The 17,708-nt window shown below is 34.8% G+C and overlaps 2 protein-coding genes across 7 annotated transcripts in view; one reads left to right on the top strand and one right to left on the bottom strand.

Annotated features, from left to right (window-relative positions):
• Positions 1–254: 254 nt before the first annotated feature.
• Positions 255–10,559, top strand: ublcp1 (ubiquitin-like domain containing CTD phosphatase 1). 6 transcript variants are annotated; one of them, XM_077196686.1, is made up of 12 exons: positions 255–365; positions 758–838; positions 2,114–2,280; positions 2,372–2,458; positions 2,673–2,754; positions 3,343–3,458; positions 5,005–5,103; positions 5,193–5,230; positions 6,665–6,763; positions 6,847–6,963; positions 8,368–8,495; positions 9,718–10,559. In XM_077196686.1, the coding sequence occupies exons 3-12, from the start codon at positions 2,127–2,129 to the stop codon at positions 9,743–9,745; spliced, it is 948 nt and encodes a 315-aa protein (XP_077052801.1). In that variant the 5' UTR covers positions 255–365; positions 758–838; positions 2,114–2,126; the 3' UTR covers positions 9,746–10,559. The 6 variants fall into 6 exon arrangements, with proteins under 6 accessions (XP_077052801.1, XP_077052770.1, XP_077052797.1 ...); XM_077196655.1 differs by having other exon boundaries at positions 2,372–2,463; positions 2,669–2,754; XM_077196682.1 differs by having other exon boundaries at positions 317–365; positions 798–838.
• A 1,066-nt stretch (positions 10,560–11,625) lies between these two features.
• The window catches only part of il12bb (interleukin 12B, b), a 7,176-nt gene continuing 1,093 nt past the window's right edge, over positions 11,626–17,708 (bottom strand). Inside the window, exons 3-9 of the mRNA XM_077196696.1 lie at positions 16,581–16,847; positions 15,358–15,463; positions 13,108–13,280; positions 12,186–12,346; positions 11,980–12,098; positions 11,865–11,898; positions 11,626–11,771 (exon numbers count right to left, since the gene is read on the bottom strand). Of these exons, the coding sequence (XP_077052811.1) occupies positions 11,868–11,898; positions 11,980–12,098; positions 12,186–12,346; positions 13,108–13,280; positions 15,358–15,463; positions 16,581–16,847 (857 nt within the window). The 3' untranslated portion in view covers positions 11,626–11,771; positions 11,865–11,867. The remainder of the gene's footprint in view (positions 11,772–11,864; positions 11,899–11,979; positions 12,099–12,185; positions 12,347–13,107; positions 13,281–15,357; positions 15,464–16,580; positions 16,848–17,708) is intronic.

Here is a 17,708-nt window from a genome sequence, read left to right as displayed (position 1 = left end):
CTCAGAATACTCAAATATTTGTACGTGTGGAATTTTGAAAGAACCGATTCGGCAAATCGAACTCAATGCCGCTCACACACACAAAAAACTCCCTGAAAATGCGTTTATTTAGTCACCAGATCGTGCATTCAAACCCAAAACCTAAACACACAAAAAAATCCATATTAAAAAAGAAGAAGAAAAAAAAGAATCAGATTATTAGAGAAAGCTAAATAAAATAGCGTTCAATCTACTTTTTAACTGCAGGTGGCAGTAGGCGCAGCAGTCAGGCCATCATAAGCAAACTCAAAGAGAAGAAGAACAAAGCAAATCTAGCGGTGCTTGCAGTAGTCAGCAGCTTGAGCTTTGAATGAACTGGATCATATGTACGTGAGAAACCTTTCCCTATCCTTTTTTGTCTGTTTAGCATAGATGTTTTAGATTAAATTATTTAGAAGTGAATGGCGTGATCACGAATATCAGATCAGATCTAATTAATGCATTACATGCAAAACAACTTAATGAGTTAAAAGCTAATGAAGCTAATGCATGCTTGTTCACTAATGCAATTTGCCAGATCCATGATCCATCCATCCTTGATCGAGGTCTTTGAGCTCTAGAATTACAAAACAAATACATCAACTAGTTAGTTACACTTTTTTTAAAATGTAATAATGCTCTGTGTGATCATCATCATGGCATAGGCTTAGCTTGTATTTTATTAGATTGTATTTTTTTTAGTTGAGGTTGTTTGCAATTATTTTTATTTTTTTTACAGTGATGTAGCACCTGACCCATTTGTCTTGTGTACTGAACAGTGGAAATCTTCAGTTGCTGATGTTGGTGTAGCGTTTCTAAGGTAACATCTCCAGAGGTTGGATAATGAAACTGAAACACTGGTCATTATAGCGTTGGAGGTTTCACGCCTATATATATATATATACACACAGTATATTATACACATGTGTGCCGTCTGGTAGCCAACCTTCACTGATTGGATGAATTAGCAGAGCCATAGCACAGTTGCGCATACAATATTGACATTCACGCAACATAATGGGGGAGTTCAAAAGAGGACCATTGTTAGTGTGCATCTCGCTGGTTCATCTGTGACTAGGACAACAAGTATTTGTGGTGTATCGTCCTTCGTGAGCTACTCTATCCAGGGTAATTTCAGCGTACCACAACGTTGGACGAACCACATCCAACAGGACTAACTGTCGACGCAAGTGGAAACTCTATGTCCAAGTACTAACCCGTATTGTATCCAAAACTACACAAAACCACCGCTGCCCAACTCACTGCAGAATTACATGTGCACTTCGACTCTCCTGTTTTCACCAAAACTGTTGTCAGGAGCTCCACAGAGTCAATATTCATGGTCTGCTGCTATAGCCAAACCTTTAGTCACTTGTACCGATGCCAAATGTCAGTTTCATTGGTGCCAACAGTGCAAATCTTAGACTGTGGACACTCTGTAACATGTATTGTTCTCTGATGAGCCCACCTTCACTCTCTCTCCCACATCCGTGGGCGTTTCGGTGTGGAGAAGCCCAAATGAGGCTTAACACCCGGACTGTGAAACACAGCGGTGGATCAGTGATGGTTTGGGATGCAATATCATGGCATCAAGCACAGTTGTGAATGCCAAGGACTACTGTACCATTCTGGAGGACCATGAACACCAAATGGTTCAAACATTGTACCCTGAAGGGGCTGCCGTGTATCAGGGTGATAATGCACCAATGCACACAGCAAGACTTGTGATAGAATAGTTTGATGAAAGTGAAGTTGAACATCTCCCATGGCCTGAACAGTCACCAGATCTAAATATTTCTGAGCCACTTTAAGGGGTATTTTGGATAAGCTAGTCACCAGCACCAACAGTGACACAAATCCCTCTGGTCACCGTGAAGGACTTCTTGTATCTGTCATTCTCAATACGAATGAATGCTGGATTGGCTGTAAAACGAAGCCCTACGCCATACTAATAAACAATTGTGGTCTAAAACTAGGTGTTTCAGTTTCATTGTCCAACGCTGATGAACTCCATAAAGTGCTCAGGCTGACAGTTGATTTAAAACACAAAAATCATTCCAATTATGTGCGAATAACACACAACTGCCTTTCACAGCTCATCCACCAGCATGTCTGTTTCCGTTATTATCAAGTGGGGTGGGCAGGAGTACTCCATTAGTACACTGTCTGAGGAGGACACTGTGTTGGATCTGAAACAGTCCATTAAATCACTCACAGGAGTTCTTCCAGAACGACAGAAACTTCTGGGGTTGAAAGTGAAAGGTGAATGGTATTAAAAACACACACTATTTCTGATACACAAACACAATATGAAAAGTAAAAACAAAAATGTTTCACTTTCTACTTTTGTCAGGTAAACCAGCAGATGATGAAGTCAAACTGGGTGACTTGAAATTGAAGCCCAATACCAAAATTATGATGATGGGCACCAGAGAGGAAAGTTTGGTTGGTAATATTATTGAGTTTAATTGTATTTATTTCTAAAAGCTATATATATGTATATGTGTGTGTGTGTGTGTGTGTAATTTGTGGTGGTTATGCAATTATGTTGCACATTTCTCTTCACATTTATTAGACTTTATGGAAATTCAAGTATGTTTTCTCTTTGTACAATGCAAGATCTCATAACCTTTGTGTTTCCTTTTCATAGGAAGATGTTTTGGCGCCTCCACCAGAAAATGACGACGTGGTCAATGACTTTGACATTGAAGAGGAGGTGACTGAAGTTGAAAACAGGCCAGTGAAACCCTGTTATTTATTCCACATTTAAGAGTTTCGGGGTCAGTAAGAAAATTAAAAACATTAAATTAACAGCCCTAATATTATATATATATATATATATATATATATATATATAAATGAATACTTTCATTCAGTAAGTATGCTTTAAATTGATCAAAAAGGCAGTAAAGACATTTTTCATGTTACAAAATTTCAAACAAATGCTGTTTATTTGAGACTTTTTTTTTTTAAGAATCCTGAAAAAAGTATCATGGTTTCCATACATTGATGATAATAAGGAATGAGCAGCAAATCATCATAACAGAACGATTTCTGAAGGATCATGTGACACTGAAGTAATGATGCTGAAAATTCAGCTTTGCCATCTCAGGAATAAGTTAAAATTGTTTAATTTGTGAGAATTAGAGACATTTAAAAACATTTAAAAAATCTTACAGACCCCAAACTTTTGAACAGTATTATGTATTTTAAAATAATAATGTCAATTTACTTTACATTACTATATATAATATATATATATAAATATAAATATATATATATTATTCTGAATTAACGTTTTGTATTTGTTTTCCTTTAATACAGAGAGGAGAATTTGGCGAAGATAGCTCGTCGGGTGAAAGATTATAAAGTTGACGAGTTAAATCTCCCAAGACCAGGAAAAAGATTGCTCGTTCTAGATATTGACTATACGCTCTTTGGTGAGTCTTTGAAACCCAAACCACATGCATCTGATAATACAAGTTGCAATGAGTAAATCCGTCTAGCCAATAGCAAAGTCGTCATGAAATCAAAACTGACTATTTTTTTTTTTTTGTTTTTATTTTTATGGAATATTGCAGTATTTCTTATAAATCCATGAACCCTCCTAATCTTGAATCAAGTTAACCCCCCCTCCCTCTTGCAACGTGGACTCGCTGATTAGCATTAACACTAAATTATTATAAATTCTCTTGTTTGAGGTGTACCATGAAGCTTACATGATAGGAGTTTGGTAATACGTATGTTACTGCCTGTCATTTATTAATTTGCCAAACTATGGTAATTTTCTTCAAATCTGGCAGTTACGGAGGGTTTCGGGCCAAGCGGAAAAAATCGCTCGCCCAAGCGGAAAAATGTGCTGTTGCTGCCAGATCTCGATCAACGGAAATCACATTGTATTTGATACAAAACTAAATGGACTAAATCAACTGAAAAAAAGTCATAACTGAAACTATTTTAATTTTCTCCATTGGGAAATAATTTTTTATGAAAACATATAAATTGTTAAAGACAGGGCTACTGTAAGTAGACCTACTTTAACTATCGAAGGTTGTTAATGTGTTAGTCTATGAGTTTGTTAAAGTCATTGCATTATTTCAACTTGTTTTTAAAGAATACTTGTATTTTTATTTATTATACTTATATGTATCATTATATTTTACTTATTTTATTAATAATAGTATAATATTTATTATATTATACTATTTTTTTTAATTCTTAATAAAAAAAAATACCTCCACCATACATTAAAATTGATACCTGCCATGGGGTTTCTTATTTGTCGTCTCTGATTTAGATCAGTCTTTTAGGGGCTGTTTTCAACTAAAAACATCTATGCGTTTTGGCTGTTCATTTAAACAACAATGACAACAACAGGTTTTGGGTGCAAACTTTTGCATTTTCGGGTGAAAATGAAAATTTCATAGTGCAAGTTTTTGAAAACGGTCTCCATGTAAACAACAAAAACGCACATCTGTGAAGACAATTATGTCATGCTCATGCGTATTACCTGTTCAGTCTATAGTGTTTCATCGCCATCTACTGGTCTAGCAGCAGAATACAGCGTTTTTAGACGTTTTCTAAACGTGAATGTGGTTCGTTTTGACAATTGTGTCGTCTGTTTCGTTTGAAGCATATCGTTGTCATGTAAACATGCCCGTAGTGTGTCCCATCCTGATGTTCCTTACCGTTTAAAGCGGAAGTTTATAGTTTCAGCGACACTAGTGACACCTAGCAGAATTACAAAGGTACTTTCGTGCGTCGTGCATGCCTCCCTCAACTCAAACATCACAGCCCTTACGGGTGCTTGTGAATGCATGTCTCAACTACAGGTAAATATAGGTTACTTTTCAATAAAAGGACCAGTTTATATATATATATATATATATATATATATATGTATACACACACATACATGTGTGTGTGTGTGTGTGTATGTGTGTGTGTACATACTGTATATGCATTTTTTTTCTTTTTTAAATGTAGATCATAAGTCCTGTGCAGAGACGGGTCAGGAGCTGATGAGACCGTACTTACACGAGTTTCTTACATCAGCATATGAGGACTATGATATTGTCATCTGGTGTAAGTATCCATCTAGATAATGAAGTTTTGCAGACTCTTCAAGATGCTCAGGGACTCAGATCTATTGTTTCTCTTTCATTCCTTTTTAGCTGCAACAAGTATGAAGTGGATTGATGCTAAAATGAAAGTAGGTCCTTGTTTTGTTTTCCACATTAGAAAGGAATACTTCATCATAATGCTTTGCTTTTATATATGCTGATGTGCTAAAAGTGTATTCCAGCAAAATGAACAGTTTTCCCTCAAGCCTCGAATGTGCCTCGGGTTATGATTGTACTCGGGTGATAAATAGTTGAAGTCCCTCTGCGGTTAAAATCAAGCTTTTAATATTGTTTTTGTCCGTGGTGTTTTTAACCCTCTGGGGTTTTTCGGACCAAATGGTCCCGAAGAATTTAAATAAAAAAATGTGTAAAATCATAGCTTCATCGGAATGGTCCGAAATTTGGTGACTTTGTTGGTACTTGGTATATGAACACCCCAAAAAATTGGGGACAGGATTTGAATAGTCTAAGTGGTTGTAAAAAAAATGGTCACACTCAGGGCCTTCGGGTCCAAATGGTCCCGCCATAGGAAATGAATGGGAAATTGGCAAAAATGTGACAATACAGAGTTTTTTTGTGCGTACAATCTACAAATCAGCCACGATCCAGAAAAAAAGCACACAACAGTGAAGGGGTGAATCTATAAAACATCAAGAGTGCAAAACAGACACATCCACACACACACACACACAAACACACTTTTATACATAAACAAACAAATAAATTCAGATTACATATGTGTTTTGCATTTTTAAAATGCTCAGTTTTTCCACCAGATGGCATCCATCTAATTTCAAAAATTGCTTTTATGAAGTCTAGGCTTGACTCTAAAAATGAAATACAGCTATAAAAAAAAATATTTTTTTATTTTTTTATTTTCTATTATATTCAATGGGGGGGAAATGGGTCATATTTATTGCATAAATATTAATTATAAATCTTAAATTATCTCAAAACACCAAAAAAGAAAAGAAAAAATATTATAAAAACAAAACAATTTTCTTTTAATAAATATGAATCAAACCCTTCCGGACCATTTGGTCCCGAAGACCCTGAGTGTGACCCTGAAATGAAGGACTCCAGAATATGCTTTAAGACAAACCATGTGTAAATTCATAACACGGCACCATTGCTGAGTATTTTCTCCTTAAAATGGCAGTGAACCAAAGAAAGTGTCAAAAACGTGGTTTGAAATCGCTGGTGTTTCTGACGTCACAAAACCAATCAGGTCGACGTGTGATCGTCAACGAGTGAATCTCTGAGCTGGTGTGAGTGAGTGGAGGCGGGGCTCGTTTGCATATTCATAGAACCACGTGTACTAAATGAAGTGTATAGTTATACTCTACTATTTTAAGGCATGATGAATTTTTTCCAAGGAAACAACGCTTAAATATCTTTAATCACCAAAATTGCATGAGTTTTAAATTATTGACTACAGGGGGACTTAAGTAAACTTTACTCTAAGTTAACCCTATGGTATCCATTACTGACATTAACATAATGCTATACCTGTGGTCTTTTAGGAACTGGGGGTGACGGACAACCCAAACTACAAGATCACCTTCATGTTGGACAGTGCAGCTATGATCACTGTGCACACACCTAAAAGAGGAGTCGTAGAGGTCAGGCATATTCTAGTAAAAAGTATGTCATTGTCTCTACATTTCATTAGCATGATGCATAACGTCTGCTTTTCATGTTTCAGGTGAAGCCTTTGGGAGTCATATGGGGTAAATATAGTGAGTTCTACGACAGGAAGAACACCGTTATGTTTGATGACATCGGAAGAAACTTCCTCATGAATCCACAGAATGGACTGAAGGTATGATGGAGTCTATGTTTACAGTTTATTTCTGATTTAAGTTGAGAATTAATTAGGAATTAGGAAGGCGCCTCGTGATTTGATTTGATTCTTGTTCTACTTTTTTTATTATAAATTATTCTAAAGTAATATACACTACCGTAAGATTTTTATTTTTTAAAGAAAGTAATACTTTTATTGATCACATGAGCATTAAATTGACTTTTACATTGTTAGAAAAATATATGTATATTTAAAATAAATGCTGTTGTTTTGAAAACTCTATTCATCAAAAAAAAAATAATGATGATTTCCACAAAAATATGAAGTAATAATAGTGAATAATACACTCATTTGTCAAGGATAACACAAAGTTTAACAAAAAACTTGTTTCCGTTGTGGTCCTTGATGTAAAGCACAACTTTACTCCTAGAGACAGGTTATCCTGGCACTGCATACTGATTATACTTACAATGCTACAATAAGAACACACATAATCAAAATTTATACTTTGACATACTTAAACATCCACCCAAAGACATTTAATACAAATGAATCACTGAAACAACTTATCAAAATCCAACTTTTGACATGCATACTAAAACCAACCGTATTTGACATACTCTTTATATCTAGAGGCAGTTTATTCCATTCCTGGGCCCCTGGGTATTCAAAAGACCTTCAACCGTACTTTGTTTTAAAACGACATAATGTAATATCCATTAGACTCTGCCTGGTTTTATAACAGTGTCTCTCGCTTACCCTAGAAATATACATATTAAAAAACGAAGGAGCTCTTTTATTAATTATCTTGTGTACCATCTTTAATTTAAAAGTGCACAACTCTACTTTCTATTGGTCACCACTTAAGAAGTCTAAAATGGGAAGCATCAACATGTGTAAAGCTATTAACCTAAAACCAACCTTATCAATTTATTTTGAGTTCTCTATAACTTAACCAGCCAAAAACGAGACAAATCGGACATCCAAGAAATGCATGCGTACTCCAGATGACATAGCACTAAACATGATGATGCAAGTATTTTTAAATTTTGCTTATCCAAAAAACCAACACATCTGGCAAGAAATTTTGTCCTAGCATTAACCTTCCCTAGAATTTTATACTCTAGAATTAACGAGTCATTTCGTTCGTTGAATAAACTAAATGACACGAAAAAAGATTCGTTCATTTTGATGAACGAGTTCGAACAGGAGAGTCACGAACGTGCATCACAGAACAGAGCAAAGCGAGCATTTGTGCTTATAAAACTTAAACTGTTTTATTTATTTTTGAAATGACCGATCGTTTCGCAAGATAAGATAAGACCCAGAAACATATTTGTCTCTGTTGTTTTTGTATCTGCTTTATATGAAACTCTATTGAATGGTTTTAAACATGTATTCTTCTCCATGTATTGGTCACAGATCAGACCGTTCATGAAGGCACACTTAAACCGTGAGAAAGACAAAGAGCTCTACAAGCTGTCTCTGTATCTGAAGGAAATCGCTAAACTGGATGACTTCTCGGGTCTCAACCACAAGCACTGGGAAAGGTGAAGTGAATCATATACTCTATTCACTCTATAACTAATTCACAGACAAAGAAAATAAAAGCTACAGTTTAAATAAAGATAAAAAAAAAACTTTTTTAATCATATGCATTTAATTTGGAGTAATTTAAAGTCCCCCTGTAGTCAATAATTGTATCCCTTAAAACTCATCTTTGATCACCAAAATGAAATATTTAAATGTATTTTTCTGGGGGGAAGGGATTCTTCATGCCTTATAACACTCTTGCCCCATTTAGTATACGCAAAACCATGAATATGCTAATTAGCCCCGCCCCCGCTCACTCACGTCAGCTCAAAGACTTGGTTTGATTGGTTACAAGGTAGTTTGTGACATCAGAAACACCTGCGATTTCAAACAGTGTTTGTGAGACTGTCTTTTTTTACATAGACATAAACAATAGACATAAACAATAATACTTGATTTTCACCACAGGGGGACTTTAACTTTAAATGATATGTATTTAAGAGTAATTTTAGGGGCCATTTACACAAGACGGTTCTCTGCTAAAATCTGAACACTTTTTTTTATGCAATTTGGCCGTTCATTTACACGACAACAGCGTTTTGGGGGGCTGAAAACTGGTTTCAAAGTGCAAGTTTTTGTAAACGATACCCTTATTTTCTACTCATAAACTACGCGCCAATAGACCGTTTTCTCAAATTCACATTTTAATAGTTTTTCTTTAGTGACATCCCCAACTACTGACCTCGCAGCATTTTTATACAGCGTTTTTAGCCATTAGACGTTGTTGTCAGCTGTACGCAAAAAACATTTTTTTTCCCTTTTTTTTTTTTTTTTACATTATTGTCGTGTAAACAAACCCTTAATGTGGTGCGATTTAATTATAAAAGTGACAATTTAAAAATAATTTGATCAAAAATAGGTAGTCTATATCTTGGGCAGATTGACAAACTTTATTTTTCAAAACGGGTCATTAACTAAATTTAAAACCATAAAAAAAAAAAATACTTGGAATAAAACAAAAATTAACAGAAAAAATACATATTAATATATAAATGATGTAAGCTTATTTTATTTCAGCTATTTGCCAAGGCTTCCACAATAATGTAACACATTTGCTGGAATAAAAGCCCTAAAAAGAAGATCAATGCGACTATCAATTTGACCACGTTATAAGCATATCAAGTGTAATGTAATGAATGATTTTTACAACCCTAATGATTTTGTCTCCTTGTTTAACAGGTACCTCTCAAAGAGGCAGAATCAATGACATCTTCAGCACTGAGGAGAAGCTGAGTCTAGAAAGGTATCTCACCAAACAACTGCTGCTCCACGTCATCAGCTTCTCTGTATCTCGCGTCGTTCATCTTGCATCTCTTTGTAGTCGGTCGTTACCGGAGGACAAAAAATATCCTAGCATTTGTACTCCTCAAAACACTATTTACCTCAACAGGTCAATGAAAAGCATTCAACAATTAATAGCATCGACTGCATTTAATGCAAGCATGACGGTACTTTTATCTCATTCCCCGCCTGACACACTCTTCTTCCTATAATTCACTTTTTTTTCTTTTTTCTGTTGGTGGTAATATGGAAATTCGGACATTCTGTTAATACTGTATCGGATTGAAAGAGGATATGATGCAAATGTAATTTAGTTTTTTTGCAAGAATTTAGTCCATGGAAAGAATGAAGTGGATAAAAACACTTTTTTTATCAGCAGATAAAAACACTTCTCCAAATGAACAATTATGATAATTTGTCATGTTTACATGCATGTTTTTTTTTTTCTAAATACAAATGATGTATGTTTTATGTTCATAAAGCAGTCAACATGATAACAGGGAGAAAAAAAAGTTTTTGTTTTTTTCTTCTACCAACTCATAACATTGAAGCTTGTTGGTATTCCCCCCCTTCTGTTTTAAACACAAAGTATGTGTTGTCATCAATTTCGGTAGATATTAACGTATGAAAACAGTATTGCATTTTGTGTGTGTAACTGCATTTCATCCTGTGCTCAGATGTGGGTATTGGATTTATGGTTGTAACCTAAATGTAAATTAAACTTAAATGGTTTTACAGTAGTTTGTGTGTAGTTTGTCAGATGCGTAATACTCCACTAAAATGAAAGGTTTATATATCAGTCAAGATTTTATAGACGTTATTTTTTTTAAAGGAGACACCTTAAAAACCTTCAGAATATAGATAAGCATAAAACTGTAAAGTCTGGTGTAGCCTACGTAAGAGATTTCTGGCTCCGCACAGGAGAAAAACTCATTTTGAGAAAACAGATTTAAAGATATAATGTAATTTGAAATCTACAAACGTAAACAGAAAAAGTCAAATAAAATAAACACTTAAAAGTATATTTTGATGCTTTCTTTCCACAAGTCTGAAGAGATGTGGCTCTAACTTTTTCACGTCTAAGTCCTCTTTTATAAATATGAACGTTGCTGTGTGTTGATGCACGTTTTATAAATGAGGCCAGTGGACTAGGCTTGAACTGTAGTCGCATCATAAATAATGCTATATACAGTATATGATGTAAAGATAATAGGTATAACGGTTTTCAGTAAGGTTCCATTTGGTTCAAAATTAATTATCAACTTCTAAAACATTTACTAATCTTAGTTAATTTTATTATTAATTTTATTGATTATTCAAATCAAAAGTTGATATTTATTGGACCTGAGCTAACATGTGCAACAACTAACAATGATCAGTTGAAAATAATGTCAACAAAGATTTTTAAGTACTGTAACAAATATATTGCTCATTATTAATGTTAGGTAATGAATTGACTAATGTTAACTTATGTTGTAAAATTTTATAAAACAATATTATAATGCCTTAGAACATGTTGAATCCAAAATAGTGGATTTCAAACATTTTATGCCATGATCTTTTTTTGGAATATAAATGTTACTTAAATATCCAACATTAGCTATTATATTAAATCTCCAACACTAGCTATATTATATTAAATCTCCAACATTAGCTATATATTTTATTATAAACACATTATTGCATGTAAATAACACAAATCACACAAGCAGGAATGACACACTCAGTCCCTGACTAACACAAACCCCATTACATAACAACCTAAAATGAAATATACATATAGAAAAACTGTGAAATATGAAGCCATTGAGTATTTGAATGATCTGGAAAATTTATTGCACAAATCAATTTTACAGTGGCACATATAACGAAGTATATAAATATGAATAGCTGCAATATTTTATGAGCAATAGAAAGGAGATTATCAAGCAGAGTGATGTGTCCCTTGAGACCTGCATTCATAAAACAAAGAATTAAAAAGTGTCAAAACAGCACCGGGATATAACATCAACTAAAAATGATCAATATTAGACAAATCAACACACCTTTTATTGTCCCGAAGTGTGCTGGTGTTTTCTTCTGTTACACAATAGATACAGAATGTAAAGTTGTATATTTTCATAAAATATAAAATACTACTGCAGGTCAAACTTTACTTACATATGATGGTGACTCCAGTCACTCCAAAGTGTTTTAGTTATTGTGTCCTGAGCTCGAACGCAGAAAGTATATGGTTTTTTGATGTTCACCTTGTAATGGGTCTCTTTGGTTTCCATTTTCTATATTACCAGAAATGAACATCTTTAATGTTTTCGATCTTAATAAACGGATCTTGAAAATAAAACAAATCAAGGAAATTGGCTTACTTCAACACGACTTCCTGTGTAGTCACAGCTATGATTGTTGGGAACCACTTTCACATCGTAGGACAGGGGAAAGAAACTGCAGGGGAAACTCCACGTCCCAGGGGGGCGCCACTCAAACACATCATCTTGGATCTTGGTGATACTAACTTTATCTGGTTGGACTGTGAGTTTGAGTTCGAGTTAGGACAGAAGTAATAGTTTAATGGAAATCAGCAGTTTAGTACACTGTTTCTCAACCAGGGGCCCAGGGCCCATTAGGAGGCCTCAAGATGACTTAAATAGATTTAAAATAAAAATATTACATTTTTATAATGAATACACATTTTACTATTTAATTCAAACTCGAAAATATTTTCCTGGTTATATATTTTTTTAAATCTTGTGAAATAAAAAAATAAAAAAGTGTAATTATAAATATATTTAAATATATGACCCATAAGTTTCAATAGAAAGGACATTCATGTGACTTTAGTTTACCTTAATTGAAGAAAATATAATTATAAAATTGCATGTAAAAATCCTACTTAAGCACTTCAACATTTAACTAATTGCATTTAATATCAATTTACACTAAACAAATATTTAGTTATAAATAACATGCAATTAAGTGTCTGAAAGCACTTTCTTGTCTTGAAGTATATTCTTTTAAAAGTATATTATTTCTGTAAATCTTTTTTTTTGAAGAAGAAGAACGCTGAAGTGTATTTATTTACACATACTGCCCACAAAAACAATTTGGTCACTATTTGTGTCTTCAAATACTAAATCAATAAATATACTCTTCAAAAATAAATACCAAAAAGTCTTCAAGTTAAGTATCATGTATTTGTGTTCATATAAATTATGGGTCTACACAGTAACAGATCCCAGATCTGAAGTCCAATACATGTAGAGACCACCGGAGGGGCACAAAAGCTCTTACCAATGTCTCGGATGACGAAAGTCCTCTGGTGTTCCTCCAGTCGATACAGGTTTCTGACTAACAGAGTGAGATTGATGCTCCTAGGCTCTTCAGAGTACGGACAGTAATCCTTGTCGATACACGTCAGTCCAGAGATATCAGAGTCCAGAGTGCAGTTGATCAAACTAGAGTTCCTGTATAAACACATGCCCAGTTTAGCTCTGATTTGCTCTTTCAACAGAAGCCTGGCCTAATTGGCTTCACTTTATTTTGATGGTCCCTTTAACACATGCTGTTGACTATAAGTTGCACTTACATTTCAACTAACTCTCATCAGAGTGTTAGTAGAGTATTAGTAGGGTTGGGGTTAGGCCGCGTGTCCACCATAGCATTTTTAGCCAGCTGAAAACGCCTTGCTAAAGGGCGCTTGAGAGTGTTTTGGCTGCACAGCATTTTTTTTGTTCAGTTGAGACACTTTGCTTGTTATGATACGGAATATCCGTGAAAGTGTTACTAGTATCTCATTTCACACATATTTTGTTTCTGTGTTGATTCTATATTAAAATGTCGATACAATGTAACGTATTTTCTCTGGCTCTTGTTTTAAATTATTTGTTCCGTTATTATGCTTGTTGTCATCTGTTGACGTTGAACAAGCAGAATGTGGCGGTTGGTCGGTGTGATATTTGTCCCTCCCATAGACAGTAAAAGAAATGGACACAGCGACCGCATTGATTTCAACGGAGAAGACTGAAGCCCTATTATTGCACTTCCTTCCTGATGGCTGAGCGACTGCGCAGGCTCAAACTGAGATTGACGACAGTCTGTCAGTTGTAAATCTTCTAGTAGCTGTGGCAAGACAAATCTGAATCACCTAATTCCTCAAAAACATTGAAATATTTTGTCCCTTTGCTTTTATGGACTCTCTATCTATGGGCTTCTCCCTTGACTTTATGCCTCTATGTCCCCCCGATTGCCTCATAGACAGTAAAAGATTGCCTGGGAGCTTCTCCTCCTGTCTATACGGTCATTTCTCTACTGTGCGACAGAAAGTCGCGTGGTTATGACGCAATCGTTAGCCTATTTTTTTAAAAAATGGCTTCTACGGGGCCATAACGTAAGATACAAAGTAATGGAGCCTTTTATACATTTTCGTGTTTCTTTAGAAATAAATAATGGACAAATAAAGTCTTTGGACGCCTCAGATGTAAATTATTCGCTGTCAAAGTGACGCCAAAATGAATGGGAGTCAATGGAATGCTAACAGCAGGTGAAGTTCTGCTACAGTGGCGGCTCCCGCGAGGCTTCAGTTTCCGGCTGATGGATTACCCCCTTGGTCCCTCCCCTTCTCCACTGTGATTGGACGATTGGGTAAAAGGTGACAGTGATGAGCACTGCGTTTTACCCAAAGTTGAACATTTTTCAACTCTCGGCGACCAGTAAAAAACGCCGAACGCTCAGCGCTTGAGCGTTAAATACACGCTCAGCGCCTCGTTACGCTCATGGCGTTTAAATAACGCGGTGCTCCTATTGAAAACAATTGGAATTATAAGCCAGCTGCGTGAAAAAAACGCTTTGGTGGACACGCGGCCTTAGAATAAGTTGACATGTAATTGCAAAAATACTTAGTCTGAGTGTCCACCAAAGCGTTTTTAGCCAGCTGAAAACTCCTAGCTGTGGGCGCTTGAGAGCGTTTTTTCAGTTGAGACACTTCGTTGCTATGATACAGAATATCCGCAGCACAGTTTACTTGTAACTGATTTCGCAGATAATTTGTTTCATACTAAAAATTTATTTTTCATCCATTTTGTTCGGTTAACTCTGCTGGTTGACGTCGTTGTACAGAAAGAATGTTGTGACAGTTGGTCCGTGTGATATTTGTCCCGCCCCTCCTCCACTGTGATTGGACGGTTGGGTAAAAAGTGACAGTGATGAGCGCTGCGTTTTACCCAAAGTTGAACATTCTTCAACTCTTACCGACCAGTACAAAACGCCGAACGCTCAGCGCTTCAGTGTGAAAAAACGCTCCGCGAGTCGTTACGCTCATGGCGTTTAAAAAACGCTTTGGTGGACACACGGCCTTATAGTCAGTAGAATGTCTGTTGGGTAGCATCACAATAAAGAGTTAGCAGATATTAAGCAGACAGTCTACTAATACTCTAATGAGAGTTAGTTGATAGTTAGTTAGTTAGTAGGACCATCAAAATAATTGTTACCGCCTAATTAAATTGATTATTTTTTCTTGATAAATGATTAATCCAGAATAGTTACCGTATTGCTGCGAAATATACCACGGCTCTTTCTTTCCGTTCCTGATGCCACTTCCAAGAGCAATGAAACTGTCCGTTGTAGTTTCTCGCAAAACAAGAAACAAATTCTTGACGGACAAAAAAAAAGGACAGTTCAGTACAGTGAGAAAAACAAACAAATCATATGTAGATTTTATTAAATCAATTTGAATCACTGAATCGATCTTTTACCCAGCTTATTTTTTCAAAAACTACAGAGGCCCTGCACATGATATGCAGACAAAAATATAGAGACGAATCATGGAGACGAAAAATCATGGAGACGAATTATGGACTTGCAGTACATTAAGACACTAGTTTTGTATTAAATGTGTCATGAAATACTGTTAATATGCACTAGGCTACTTCTCATTTCATTGGATACTGTCAGTTTCAAAATTCGTGTTTCATTGTCTAGATATGGTAGAGTTTAAGGTTGTACACATCTATTTTTATCACTCCATAAATAAGAAAATGTCTACAGCCAGAAAACAAAAAATAAATGATTTAAATCAGGCAAAGGATATATGAACAATGTAAAAATCAGGGGGTTTTTTTATGTTAGAGCTACTAAAGTGGAGATTTTTTTTAAAGCAAAGCCTTTGTATTTTACTTAAAAATCTAGACACAAACAGATAAAGTGCAATAAACATACATTTGTATTTTGGATATTTACTTTCCACTAGTCTGAAAGAAGTTTCAGAAAATTTCAAACTTTACGTGTGCATCTTGACTGGCAATTCCCAAAACATTAAATAGGAACAGAATAAACTGCTTCAGCACATTCCTATAGCCACATATTTGTCGCTATGCATTCAAATTTTCCAAAACGCAGATGTCAAGGGCTTTTGATCTTACATTTAAAAGCCAATGAATATCCCAGAAACTCGTGCATTTATTTGCATGTATATGTTTTTTTAAATAGACCTATATTTTAGGACTTTATGACGTTTAGTTCAAGATGAATAGGTTTTATAATGAATTTTGATTAAGAGGATCTACAGTACATACTTGTCTTTAAACCTAGATATTAGTATTTTAAACTTAAAACTTTCAAATGTGTGTGTATATATATATATATATATATATATATAGACATGTACACACATGCTGTTCAACTATGGGACCAGAAAAAAAGAAAAAAAAAGATTTCCTCCTAATACTTTAGCGATTATATATGAACACGTAAATATTCTTCATATTTACCTCTGTGAATGGATTGTGTAAGAACTCCTTTAGGAAAGTTGACTGGATGGACCAGTAACAGTGTGTAGTTTAGGACATCTCTGTGGTTTGCTCTGTGACATGTGAAGTTTCCCCCCCGCAGCCCATCTATGGTGACAGTGATGCGGTTTCCTGTCTCAGAGATGCTCCTGTCATTCCTCTCCCAGTGAATCTGCTCTCCTTCATATTGCTCTCCACAATGCAGTGACACCTCCGAGCTGGACAGATCTGACACGTCCAGAGCCACAACTACAACAGAAAACTCGCCACGTTAAAGGAATAATGCCTACTTTCAAAAATTATGACTTATATTCATGCATCAAGGACGGATTAAATTGATCAAAATGTATAATATTCACTAAGTTTGGGTACGATTTTTTTACGTTTTTAATGTTCTCTTGTGCTTACCAAGGCTGAATTCATTTGTCATTCAATCATTCAATTTTAAATAACTGTTTTCTATTTGAATATATTATAAAATATGATCAAAGCTGAATTTTCAGTATCATTACTCCATTACTCCAGGGTCGCATCATTCTAATATGAATATTTGCTGCTCAAGAAACTTTTATTATTATTATCAATGTTGAAAACAGTTCTTAGATTAGTAGAAAGTTTTTTAAAAAACTGCATTTTTCTGAAATAGAAATATTTTGTAACATTATACACTACCGTTCAAGGGTCAGTATGATTATGAAACCTAAGTTTGGGGTCAGTATGATTTTTTATGAAAGAAATTGTTTTTTTGGCATTGATCAAAAGGGACAGTAAAGACATTTATAATGTTACAAAAGATTATTTAAAATCAATGGAGTTCTTTTGAACTTTCTATTTATCAAAGTAAAATAAATAAATTGTACACAACTGTTTTCAACATTAATAACAATGATAAATGTTTCTTGAGCAGCAAATCATCATCATAGAATGATTTCTGAAGGATCATGTGACACTGGAGTAATGATACGGAAAATCCAGCTTTGACATCACAGGAATAAATTACATTTTAAAATATATTAAAATAGAAAACAGTTTTTAAATTTTTTTTTCTATATTCTTGATCAAAAATATGCAGCCTTGATGAGCATAAGAGACTTCTTTGAAAAACATTTT

Source organism: Siphateles boraxobius, unplaced genomic scaffold (assembly GCF_051911475.1).
Source record: "Siphateles boraxobius isolate OS27281-9 unplaced genomic scaffold, OSU_SipBor_1 11, whole genome shotgun sequence".
Taxonomy (NCBI): Eukaryota; Metazoa; Chordata; class Actinopteri; order Cypriniformes; family Leuciscidae; genus Siphateles; species Siphateles boraxobius.
Note: the sequence above shows the minus strand (reverse complement) of the source record. Positions and strands in the feature narration are given on the sequence as shown.

What these genes read in the sequence shown, in the direction of transcription:
- ublcp1 (XM_077196655.1), top strand. Translation starts at nt 2,127, where the DNA reads ATGTCTGTTTCCGTTATTATCAAGTGGGGTGGGCAGGAGTACTCCATT. An exon ending in GGATTGATGCTAAAATGAAA is followed by an intron (nt 5,231 to 6,664) that starts GTAGGTCCTTGT and finishes GTGGTCTTTTAG; the next exon opens with GAACTGGGGGTGACGGACAA. An exon ending in AACCACAAGCACTGGGAAAG is followed by an intron (nt 8,496 to 9,717) that starts GTGAAGTGAATC and finishes CTTGTTTAACAG; the next exon opens with GTACCTCTCAAAGAGGCAGA.